General features: G+C 55.7%; 1 protein-coding gene across 1 annotated transcript in view; it reads right to left on the bottom strand.

Moving 5' to 3' along the window:
* Positions 1-12,481, bottom strand: part of Ptprn2 (protein tyrosine phosphatase receptor type N2) — a 794,381-nt gene that overhangs the window by 8,314 nt on the left and 773,586 nt on the right. Inside the window, exons 19-20 of the mRNA XM_077795880.1 lie at positions 8,100-8,153; positions 6,214-6,278 (exon numbers count right to left, since the gene is read on the bottom strand). Coding sequence (XP_077652006.1) covers positions 6,214-6,278; positions 8,100-8,153 — 119 coding nt within the window. The remainder of the gene's footprint in view (positions 1-6,213; positions 6,279-8,099; positions 8,154-12,481) is intronic.

Below are 12,481 nucleotides of genomic sequence, written 5' to 3'. Positions count from 1 at the left end.
AAACACCAGAAAGACCTGCTGGAGGGGGCCGGGGCGGAGGCCTCGGGGCAGCACCTGCCCCCCACCCCCCGGCTGGCGAGAGCGGTCTCCACTTCCCGGGGGATGGCAGAACCTGCTGCACGGACTCGGGAACCTCAGAGTGACCCATTGGGCTGCCCTCCTGCAGGAGGCCACTGTTCCCCCCCGCCACGCTCCCAGGGCCACTGGCCTGGCGGGCCACGAGCCCTGGGCTTCTCAGGGTCTCTGCCCTGCAGGGCCTTCGCGGTCTCTCTGTGGCAGGGGGAGGCACAGAGAGGAGGCCCTGTGGCATGGCAGAGAGCCAGGCCTGCCAGTGTCCACAGTCCTGCTGGAGCCCGCAGGGCGGGGAGGGGACAGATCAGACGTGGACGACTGTGAGGTGACGTTCACCCCTCGCAGTAGGAGGCCTGGCCCCCAGGGACGGGGTGCTGCTGCAGGACGTTGAGCTGAACCCCAGGGAAGGGTGCTCTCCTGTCCCGTTAGGGAGTGACCGCAGAGTCCATGGCCTGTGGCCAGCCACGGCCCAGCTGCACCACGCCTGTGGCTGGGCTCACACCTGTGTGCACTGCCCGCTGCCCTGGGGACATACCCAGTGCCCAGGTGCCAGGGTGGATTCGGGACTGTGGCGTTCCACAACCTGGGACGCACCAGAAGCTCAGAGCGTCCTCGTCCCTCGTCCCACCTGTCCCTCATCCCTCCCCACACTCCACAGAGAGGTCCCTGAGCCAAGAGGATGGCATTGTCACCTGAAGACAGCGTAAGGCCCCGGCGTCTGTGGTCTTCGGCATCTGTGCTCATGACACGAGGGCGTCCTTGGCCCCCACCTGCCCAGCCCATCCACGGTGGGCCACACTCTGTGCAGGCCCTGCCTTCCCGCCCATGTGCCGCACCTCCACGGCGGGTCTGGCCTGGTCCTCCCAGGGGTCCTCAGCTTCCACCCCTCCCTGGCCCTGCCGGCCAGTTCCACCCACACGGCTGGGGCGCCTCACTTCCCGTGACCATGGCTGCCAACACTCGGGGACACTAGCTGGCCTGTCACTCAGGCCTTCAGTTTCTTCTTCCCTGTGGTTTTCGCCACAGCCCAAGATGACCCTCCTCTGACCCCCCTCTGTCCCTGGGATATGTTGCTGCCCGCACCTCTACAGTTTGACGCAAAGGTCTTACTGTCCACCTCCCTCCCTCCTGGGCTCTGGGTCTGACCTTGGCCATCTGGGGGGCTTTGGGCAAGTCCCTAAACCTCTGGGGATCTGCTCTAATAAATGAGCCCCCAGGTCCCCTTCTGTCCCATGAGCACAGGTCTGTGGACTGTCACCAGCTCTGGGGAGCGGGTGGCCCCTGGCATTCTGGTCAGTGCCTTCTTGAGCTGCAAGCTGTAGCTGTAGAAGCCATGGACATGGACAGAGGGTGAAGTCTGGGAGGATGGGGCCCCTTCTGGTTTGCTCACTGAGTCCCAGATACTGTGCCTGCCAAGTATGGGTGTCCTGCCAACAGGCTGCCCGTGGGAGGCTGGCTCTGCCTCCCTGGGGCCCACTGGAGGGCACCTTCATGGCTCGGCACGTTTCCTGAGGAGAAAAAGGTGTGTGAGATGCTGTGAGGAGCATCAGGACTCCCTGAGGAGGGCAGGAGGGGGCTGGGGTGCATTCCAGCCCTGGGGCACATGTGCAAGGGCCCTGTGCTCTCACCGAAGGAACCAGCAAGGCCCGAGAGTGGTACAGGGATAGGCATCCGAGGTTTCCTGTGGACTCCCAGATGAGGGCAGATTGGGAGGGGGACAGGAGGCAGAGAGGCCAGCCCAGAGGCCACTGCACTGAGACGGGGCTGGGCTCAGAGAGACCATAGGGTGATCTTCTCATGCTACTCTCCCAGCAGCACGGGCAGCAGGACCTGTGCTGTGGTGGACGGTGCTCTGTGCACTGCTCTACCTGGCAGCATGGCTGCCCAGCACGAGGATGTGACCAGCACATCTGAGGACAGTTCCTTTTCAATTTTACTTAACTTTAATTAAACAAGGTGACCACACAGGCCACTGTATTGGGCAGCACAGCTCTGAACGGGTGTTAGTTTTAGAAAGTTCAATGAGCCGTAAAATGTCATTTGAGAAAGACCTGGTATTGTCACAGACAGCCACGGAGGAGCCCCAGCCACCAGCCAGGCAGCGTTGGGCCACAGCCGCTTGCCTCCTCCACTCCGAACTCTCTCGTTCCTTCTGGGGCCGCTGTCCCCATTCTGCTCAGACCTGCCACCAAAAGGTGACGTCTCTTAGGAGAAAATATCTCCAGGACCTTGGATTTGGCAGACTCCTTGGGTATGAGCCCGAACACAGACACAAAAGGCAGAGACAAACCAGACACTTTTGTGCAACAAGAGACACTCCCAGAGGATGAGGGCTGCCCACTGCCCACGGGTGGTAGGTCCGAGATGGAGGACGCACAGAAGGTCGGGACTCCTCGACCCGTGACCACCTCCCCGGCCCACCTCCCCGGACTCAGCAGAACGTCCTCTAAAGTTGATGCACACAGTCAAAAGTCAGAGGAGGTGCTCAGGGCCCCGGTCACCAGGCAAAGGAGATCAAGGCCACAAGGAGAGGCCACTTCTCACCCATGAGGGCGTGAAGTGTCTCACTCAAGAGTGAGAACAGCCGGCCTTGGCCAGTGTGCAGAGAAACCGGGACCACAGCGCGGTGGAGGAGAGTGGTGAGGTGTCCCTCAGTTGGACAGTGGGCCGTCCCATCCTGCAGTACTCTCCTGGGCCTGTGCCGTGCCCACCTTCCCAGCAGCCCGCTCACATGCCCCAAACTGGAAATGACACAAATGTCCATCCGCAGATGAACCAAGTGGTCTAACGTCTCTGTCACAAAAGGAAGGGGCCCTGCAGAAGCCACACAGATGAGCCTTGAGGACCTGGGTGGGGTGACCAGCCAGTCACACAGGACAGAGGCCACTCAAGTTCACTCAGGGGAGGCACCCGAGTGTGACATCCGCAGTACAGGGCAGCACAGGGAAGGGGCAGTGCAGACAGCTTGCTCCACAGGTCCCTCCGGGGCACAGGTGGGTGGGAAGCACCTGAGCCAGCCCAGGGCTGAGGGGGACCTGGCTGGGCAGGTGCTGGGACCGCCCCCTGCTGTGTGGCAGGTCATTGAGCAGACAGGCTTCAGCCACGGGTGGCACGAGAGACAAGAAACGGAATTCCCAGTCTTTAGTCCCTGTCAAACAAAAGAAGGGGCCTCCCTGCCACCACCCTCCTGGGGCCTTAGCCAGGGCCCAGTTCTCCAGAGCCTAGCCGTCTGCAAGTGGGCCTCGGGGAGAAAGAGTGAGTGCACAGCCGCCAGGCTCCACACGGGGTTCCCGACAGCTCTGCCTCCCCACAGCCTCAGGCTGACCCAGCAACAGGCCCTCTTGGACCCTTTGAAAAAGTGATGAACAGGAGAAAACTCTGAAGAGGAGATGTCAGGGACCGAGCAGAAGTGGAAAAGCAGGAGCTGGGCGCGTTCCTGCGTGAGAGCTAGCCCTTCAGCCAGAGGCAGCACTACCCGGGAAAAAATCCTGACCCCATCACGGGCTACACGCCCCCCGCCCCCAGCTGCAACAGAAAAATGCGGAGAAGTGCTCACCCTTTACTTGTCCGCCACCATCAAGTGGACCAGGCCCTATTTACTTTGATTTCAAAGCGCATTATTGTCCACTTGCTAATAAACCAGACAGCAGAGAAAGAACTGAGTTACTCGTCAGGCCTCACGCAGGCCCTGGGCCTAATCCCTGAAAGGCCTGTGAACAAGGGCGCTGTGCTGCCAGTGCAGCTGGGCGGCGCTGCAGGGCCAGGCGGCTGCACAGGAAAGCTGGGGAAGGCTTTCTTTGGTCCTGGTGCAATTCATTCCTTTTAAGACAGGGAAATGGGAAGAAAGGCTTCATGTCCAGGGTTTGGGGCCTTTGATCATTTGATGAAGGCTGGGACGGCAAAGCGGGCCTCCAGCTTCTCAGGCCAGACAAAGAGGGCCCTGGCCGCACAGGACAAAACCCCCTGTGGCCTCTCGGGGTGGCGCCTGGGAAAGGCCCACCTCAGCTGGTGAGGGGCCGCCTGCCCTTTGATCTCTCCAGAGACCAGGGCGGCCCAGGTCAGGGGATTTCACACCGCACACACCCCCGCCAGAGAAGGGGAGCAGGTCAGGGAGAGGGCGGGCCACCAAGCTCAGAGCCAGCTGGGAGCCTGCCCGCTTCGGCCAGTTCCACATGGCTGGCTTGCATTGTTGAGAACTGCGTCCACGCTTCAAATGGAATTTGACATTACAGGCCACAGCGGAGCCGGCAAATGGCGCACCAGGGCGCCGGACAATGGTGGGCCCCCGCCCCAGCCGCGGAACCTACTGCCCTGCTTGCCCTCCAGGAGGTGAACTGGCTGCTGAAGGTCCAGGCTGCTGGCCTGGATGGCCACCAGGCCGCCCGGCACAGGCCGGCCTCCTTGGCACCTGCTCAGGCTCCCGCGGTTTGGACTAGCAAATTTCCACTGGGGATGAGTGTTTACAAAGGGCTGTAAGGTGTTGCTTAGTAGGTCGGCCTGCGTTCTGCGGAAGCTGCTCTGGGGTGAGGGGAGGGAAATGTGTGTGTTCCTGAGAGAGAAGGCAGCTGGGTGGTAAGGGCAGAAATAAACATTATTGATACTCCTGAGCGCCAAGAACTGCAAATTTGTAAAGGAAAAGTTACTGAATGACTCAGCTGGTTGAATGGGTAAGAAAAAAATGAAAAAGGAACTGAACTTTTGACTAAAAAGGTGAGGATCGCGTTACATCTTAAAACCAACACACCACTGCGGAGCCGGAGCGTCTGCATCTTGACCTGGGTGCTTCCACGGCACCGCCAGCCGACGAGTCAGGTGCCAGCTGGTACCGGGTGTCCAGAAGCCAGGCTCACTCTCTCCAGGGCTGCAGAGCAAGGCTGAGCCAGCTGGGTGCCCTGCAGGGCGTGGCTCAGCCCTGGGGGGGAGGGGCGACGTGGGGTCCAGAGACCCTGCCCAGCGCGCAGTCCCGTTGTGCCTGGGTCTTGTCTTAGCATGTCTTAAGCCTGGGCTAAAGATGGGCTCTATGTCTTTTCTTTCTTTTTGGCCATTGAAGATGGAGTAAGGAAAACGCCTACTTAACACTAATAGTGGAAACGAACTTCCACTGTCAAGATCTGCTCTGATGGCTGGGTGAAGGTGAAGAAGGGCACGTTCCAGGAGGCCGAGGCTCCGTCCTCGTGTCTGCCCATACGTATACATGTGTGTGTGCATATGTGTGCGTTATCAGACGATGACTTGCTCACAGCTCAACAGAGGCTACAAAACGCCACCCGTCTCTTTGCCAGGTCCCACGGGGAGCTAACGGGCACCACGAGAACAGCACAGTCCTTCCAACCCCAAGCGCACTGCGTGGAGGAGGCGCGTGCTCACTGGCTCCTTGGTGATGCCTCCTGCCTGGGCCTGGGCAGGGGGCCTCTCATGGGTCTCCTCTCTGGAGATGGCCTGGCAAGTGCCAGACCAGTTCCGCCCCTCCTTCCTCTGTAACTGAGCCCCAGGGAAAGATCACCACGGGCAGGCTGGCCACAGGTGTCGCTGCACCCCTGCCTTGACTGCAGTGTCCAGGGGTCCCCCCGTTGGACAGTGCTCCCCTTCTCGGAGGACAAAGAGCCACTGAACAATGTTAAGAGTATTGGGGGGCTGGGGAAGCAGCACAGTGGAGGGGCCTGTCTAGGTGTGCAAGGCTCTGGGTTTCACCCCAACACCCCAAAGCAAAAACCCAACCCTCAAGACTGGTTCCTTGGAGATAAGGTGGCTGGCACTGGTGACATCACTACCAGACTAGTAGGGCGACTCTAGTAGGAGACCTGAGCCACATTGTGAGCCACACTGTGGTCACCCTAGGCTGTCCAGCTTGCTGCAACATTTAAAGACCCGAGATGGCCCTCTTCCGGTCCTAATGTTGCATCGGGGGGTGTGTGATTGATTCTTATCAGACCTACTATGTGCTCAGCACATTCAGGCTGACAGCAGAGCGGGAACCTCAGAAATGAACCCCGCCTGCTGCAAATAGCCTTCCTGCGATTCAGGGAAGGAACAATCGGCTGATTCTCTCCAAGGCCTCCTGTGAATAGCACCCCCCGTGTTGCCATGGCAACGCCATCCCATCTCTGAGCCACAACAAAGCAGCCAGACTGGCAGTCTCACCTTTGGCCATCTTATTGAGAACCATGTCAATCAGGACGTAGGTCCCGCTCCGGCCTGCACCATCGCTGTCAACAGAAGGAGAGAGAATGAGGTGCTGCCTGTCCGGTGACCCACGCACCGCAAAGCTAGCAGCGCTATCTCCTCTACGTTCAAGTGCTTGGGGAAGGGAAGGGGGCTGCGAATTAGAGGGGAGGAGGGGAGGGAGGGGGAGACGAGGAGGGGGCGGGGGAGGCCGGCAGGAGGAGGAGGAGGGAGAGGGGAGAGGGCCCAGAGCTGCTGGGGCAGAAGGCAGGGCAGGAGCAGCCCTGGAGAGGGAGCCTGGGATTAGCCACCCTCCTTGGTACACATTTGTCTCTTTCCAAACTTCTTCCCCCTCTCTTTGGCCAGAGGTGGGGTAAATTTTGTCAGAAACAAAACAAAACAAAATGAAGAGGCAGTGCCTGTGTTGGAGGGGATGGGTTGACATCCAGAGCACCTGGGGCACTGCCCCGCCTTGTGGGCCTGGCCTGGGCTGGGCTCTCCAGCCGCCCTCTTGCCGCAGAAACACACATTTCACTTGTTACTTAATCACATTCTTTAAAAAGTGCTCTCATTTCATCTCTTCCTCATCCCACCAGCTAAAATTGGAATATTTACCATCTGGACGAGCGTTGTAAAAATGTCTTGAATTATGTTTTAACAACAGCAAATTGAAAAAAGAAAAAGAAAAGTTTCTTTGCTGGGAGGAAAGTGGCCCTGCGGCCGTCCCCTCCTCACAGGGAATATGTGGGCAGTTGCCCTCTGACCAGCATGGCCACCAGTGCGGACGGAGTAGATGCTCTCCGACCCCACGGCCACTGACAGTGGAGGACGCTTCTCATCCGCAGGCTCCGACAGTCATCGTGACCGCAGGGCTCTGTGGCTGCGGCGTCCGCCGCTGCGGGCAGTCTTCACAGTGGAGCACCCCGTCTGGCCTCAGCAAGTGGCTGGGACAGCCGCAGGGGAGAGATGGACCTTCGCACAAGCTTCACAGGCAGGAGACACAGCAGCCCAGGCTGTGGCAGGCCTCAGGTGGCCACAGGTGACCAGTGATGTGCCCCTCAGAGCGCACAGGCCGCAGACGCACTCTGCCAACCTCTCCACGGAGAGGCTGGCGCAGAGCCCTCCCTGCTCCCAGGGGGACCTCTGGAGCCACACACTCTTGCCTCTCCTCTGAACTGCAGATTGGGTCCTTGATCTCTGGGGACAGATCTTCTTTTTATTCCACAGAAAGGAATGTTCAGGGAGATGGCTTTAGAAATCAGAGTTTAAGGTCTTCACCCAAACCAGTTGCACGTGGAGTCTGGCAGGGGCAGAACCCTAGCTGAACTTTCTCTGGCTGGATCTGTTCCAGCTGGTGGGGGGTCTAACCTACTTAAGGGTATGGTCACTGGAATATTGCCCAAGGGCCCAGATTCTTGCAATAAGTGAGAGGTGGACATGTCTTTTGTAGGACAGGACTTGTCCCTGCTCATGACTGCCCTGGGCACTTCTCACAAAGGGCCCAAACCTCTCAGGGCAAGACAATGCCACTCACTAAAAACCCACCAAAAATGTGGTCTCAGTGGCAACATGACAATTTAAGAAAAAATAATGTGGGCAGGACACGGACATTTGGAAATTATGGTACACAGCATAGAGCTTGCTAGAAAGAAGACACGTCAGGCAGCTAAGGTGGGTTCAGAGATGCACACCCGGCCTCACTCAGCCAGAGGCACAGTGGATGATGCTTATAGCTCTGGTTTCCCTTAGGAATATCAGCAAGATGTACTAATGGAGCAACTAGAAAGTCCAGCCTCCGTATGGAGTGCACCAGTTATTTTTTGAAATAGCAACACTTACTGATCCAGGTTAAAAGTCGTACTTGCCTGCAGTGAACAATGATTGGACAAGAACGGCCCCTGTAGCACTTGTTTACTTTTCTGAAATAAAAAGAGATATAAAAATTATAGTGATACACTAAGACTCTGCTATTCAAAACAACCAATCCCCAAAGCAGAAAGTCCATATCATTGAGATCATTTTAAAATAGTCTGTTGGACAAAGAAAATTAAAAATGACACATATCAGTTTAAAGATTTTTCCTTTCAACATAAACTCGTTGAACAGAGCTTTGAAAACAATTCTCAACCCTGACCCCCTTTCCAGGTACAAGCGCCTGGGAGGGTCCTGCCCTGGCTCTCGCCCTCCCATGGGGCCTCCTCCCCCTTCTCCTCGGCTTCGGGGGGTCTGACCTCCGCATGACACGGTGACTTGATGTTCCACTAAGACGGTGGGGGGGGGGGGTTGCAAGTCATGCTCAGGGTTTCTCACAGCCTGAACGTCCTATTGGAATGTGATATTACCAGATGGTCTGAAAGAAGCATCAAAGATCCTATCTGACCTCTGGGTTTCAGGTAAGTACATCTAAATCACCGTGGAGTCCATTTTTATAAATTTGAATATGTATAAAAATAGTCTTTTCCATTTTTATAAATTTGAATATGTATAAAAATAGCTCCATTGTGCAGCTTTTAGATTAGAAGTTATGAAAATTAATAATGAGAATATATTTAAGATTTCATTAACTAACCTTTGTCCAAATCAGAGGGCTGACTTAAAATTGACGATATAAGATTCTAGGGTTTTTTGTTTTTAAATTCAGTGAAACAAGGAAACATGTTCACATATTTCTTACTTGAGAGAATTAAAGACAGGATCTCAGTTTATCGGAAGGGAAAAATGGATGAAGGGATGTTTCTAGAATGTACTGCATGAACTCAAACAATGTAAGACTAAAGAAAAATGACAGTACAGAAAAAATGTTTTCCCCTTGAACCAGAAATGGGAAAATCACTTTCTTTGCAAAGGCTTGCCTGTGGAGCAGCGGGGTGGCCAGCTGGAGGTGGAAATTCAATCGACGGCTGCCACAGAGCACCGGGTGGAGGGAGGGAGGTGAGTGCCGGCAACTGGCACTGAGTAGAGACTTCAATACCAGGCAGCCCCGCCGCCAGAGGGTTCCTTTTTCCTACTTCCTCCACAGAGTAATAGGACGAGGTACTTCTGACGGGAGTCGGAGCCCCCAACCTGGACAGCGTAAGGCGAGTTGAGGGGGCAGGCTGCAGAGCCTAGATGAGATGCGCCCACCTGCAGATAGGTCGTGTTCAAAGCCTGTTCAGAGCACTTGATCTCGGCTGCTCTCTAGCCTGTGGAAATGGGCAGCATCTTCGTGCTGGTGGACCACCCAGAGAAGCCTTGAAAAAGGGAGGGCTTGGAGCGTGTAAGGCAAGCCAGCACTCTGGTGGTCAGGTCCTTCCTGCAGGGGCCCTTCCTGGCTTTGTACCCTGTGATGGTAAGGCTGGGGAGGTGACAAGTAAGAACGAAGCCACTGTGATCAATAGCACGTGCATGCCAGAACACCTCCAAGTTCTTCACCTTTGGAGACTAGACTGGGAGACAGAGCCATGTGGACCTGCTGCTAAAATCTTCCACTGCTGATGTGGCTGTACAGATGTCACAAGTGCCAGCTCTGAGAAAGCAAGTTCTGGCCCCAGACATGCACTCAAAAAGAGGAATGTGAAGCTCACAGCTCATGAGAACTGTGCCTGGGGCTGGGCATGGCTGGAATGTACAGGGCCCTGGGCTGCACCCCGGGCAGAAAAAAGACTGTGTACACGTGCCCATGTAGGCATGTGCGTATGCATCTGAGTATGTGTGCACACACATGTGCACACACGTGTGTATATGTGTGCACATGCCCATGTGCATGTGTACATGTATGTGTACTCAGCCAGAGTGTGCATGCAAGTATGTACACACATGCATGTGTGTATGTATGTACCTGTGAGGATGTGTGCATGCATGTGTGTACAGGAGCACGTGCACAGGTTTGCACACACACATGAATGCATATGGGCCCACAAGTAGGTATGTACGTATATGTAGGTGTATGCACATCCGTGTATATATGCACACATGTGTGCATGTGTGTGTGCAGGTGTGTATATGTATGTGTGCATGTGAGTACATGTGCATGCATGTGTGTGTGTGCATGCATAGCATCAAGCAAGATCAACTATCGGCCCTCTTTGGGGATTCACTTTTAAAGTCTTTTCTCCCTCAGACAAATTTCTAGGTGCTGCGTCTGGCTAACGTGAAGGCCTCAGCTCCACACCTGCGGGACCTTCTGCTCTATTCCAAGCTGGGCCACTGCTTGTAAGACGAAACACACTGCTCCATCAACAGGTTCTCTCACTCTGTCCTGATTGGGTCAAGCACAAAGAGAGGCTCGTTAAAAACAAGAGCCTGACACTAGGGCCTTCTGCAGCTGTGTGGGGTAAGGATGTGGGTCTGGGGGCCAGCAGTCATTTGCATCTGCTCAGCTGCCTGTCTGGCAGAGTGCTTCTGCCCTGGCTGGGTGAGGGGCACGTGAGTAGAACCGGAGGACGGGCCATGAGGCAGCGTCTCTCTTCTCCACCCGGGAGCCCTGTCTTCATTTGTGGCATACGAGATGTCCTTCTCTCCAGCAGGTTGTCACCAGCTGCCTCTGCAGGCCTTTGCAAGGGTTTGCTGTAACTTCAATGTCCACACCAGCTCCCTGCCCTGGGCCAGACCTATTACAGCGACCACGAGTGGTCTGGAGGGCACGGGTGGGAGTGTGCTGCAGTGACATGGCTCAGATCTTTAATTACAAAGAACCATGCACTCAGATCAGGGAACATCACAGACAGGAAAGCAAAACCCTCGCATGTGGACCCTAAGGGCTCGTCGGGTGGGCCCTAGGTGCAGATGCAGATCGTTGGAGGAGATGAGCACACACAGGGTCTCACTAGTGTCTCAGACACATCCCCAGTCAGCAGGGGGTCTCCACATCCAGGAAACCGGCGTTACTTATGCTTCCACAGGAGGCGTTAACCGAGAAGGAGCGGTTAGTGATACAAACCAACCCTCGGGCCACTGAGTGAGAAGAAACCGCCATGCAAACCAACAGCAAGCAAAGGTGAGGCCGTGAGAGGTTCAGAGGGTCCCCACATGTCCCTGCAGCAGACACAGTTTCCAATGATCACTTTTGTGACTATGCAACTGGGCTCATATTACTAGCTGCAACATCACAAAAATGACACTGGCCACCGCTAATGAGCTGGCAAAGTAAGGCTTTGTCCATGTTTACAGTGAGCAGCGTTAGTGAATGCTATGGCACACAGCAAGAGGTGCAGGAGAGAGGGAGAGAGGACAGACAGCGGGAGAGAGGTTCTCCAAGCGAGGCCTCCCGTGTGATGCTAATTACCCCTTAGCAGTTCTCTGTAGAGTGTAAATGTGCTCCCTCTGGGCTCCAGGAACAGTTAATTACACATCTCAGGAGCCTGATGCACACACCAGGCCGGGGAGAGAAGCTCTGTCTGTCGCTCAGAGGTGAGCAACCCTGCACCCTGCATCGGAGGCGTCTCCAGACACAGCTGCTGGCACTCGGCTGCTGCACAGAGAACCACCTTCCGGAGATGCACATCTGGGTGTGTCGCCACTGGTGCCCACTGTCCAGGGAAGGTGCGGCCGGCCTGACTGGACTCCCGGTCCTGCCAGACACGGCCAGCAAGGACGTCATACCGGGCTAGAAGTTTGCTTTCTTTTCGATTTAACAAAGACTTTCTTGGGCCACGTGTTCTCAGACCCTGGAGCAAGGGAGTTTGGGGAATCCATTTTTCTTTGCGATGTGTTTGGAACCCTGAGGTTTGGGTATGGGTATGTTCCATTCCATATATGCATATAGACACGTGCCCATATGCATATATGTCAACCACACAGGATGAGCTTAGAGACAGAGTGCCGGCATGAGTGGCCGCCTCTCAGCTTCATCATTTTGCTGGTAATGACTGGTTTGAAGATGACCTCAGGAACCCAGGTGAGATTCCACGTGGCACGTCTTTGTGCACTGAGAAGACATATGCAGTGGCCAGGAAACTGGGGAATGGGCAGCAGCTCAGGGTTCTAGGTCCATCTCTGGGGTGGGGACAGAATTGGATGGGAGTCACTGAGCGTATGTGACAGATATGACACCAAAGACCCTCCTTGAGCTCTTTCACATGCTATCTGACCCAAAGAGCAATCGAGATAAAAATGTTGTAATTATTTCAAATGGACCAGAAGGCAAAAGAAATCGTGTCATAACCAACCATAGCCTCCACCTGCAAAATCAGCAGAGGAGCTGGCCCTGTCAAGGTGACAGTGGTCCCCAGGGCCACACGAACACTGCTCTTGGGGGCCGGCCATGCGG

The sequence above is a fragment of the Urocitellus parryii genome, chromosome 3 (genome assembly GCF_045843805.1).
Source record: "Urocitellus parryii isolate mUroPar1 chromosome 3, mUroPar1.hap1, whole genome shotgun sequence".
Lineage (NCBI taxonomy): Eukaryota > Metazoa > Chordata > Mammalia > Rodentia > Sciuridae > Urocitellus > Urocitellus parryii.
Note: the sequence above shows the minus strand (reverse complement) of the source record. Positions and strands in the feature narration are given on the sequence as shown.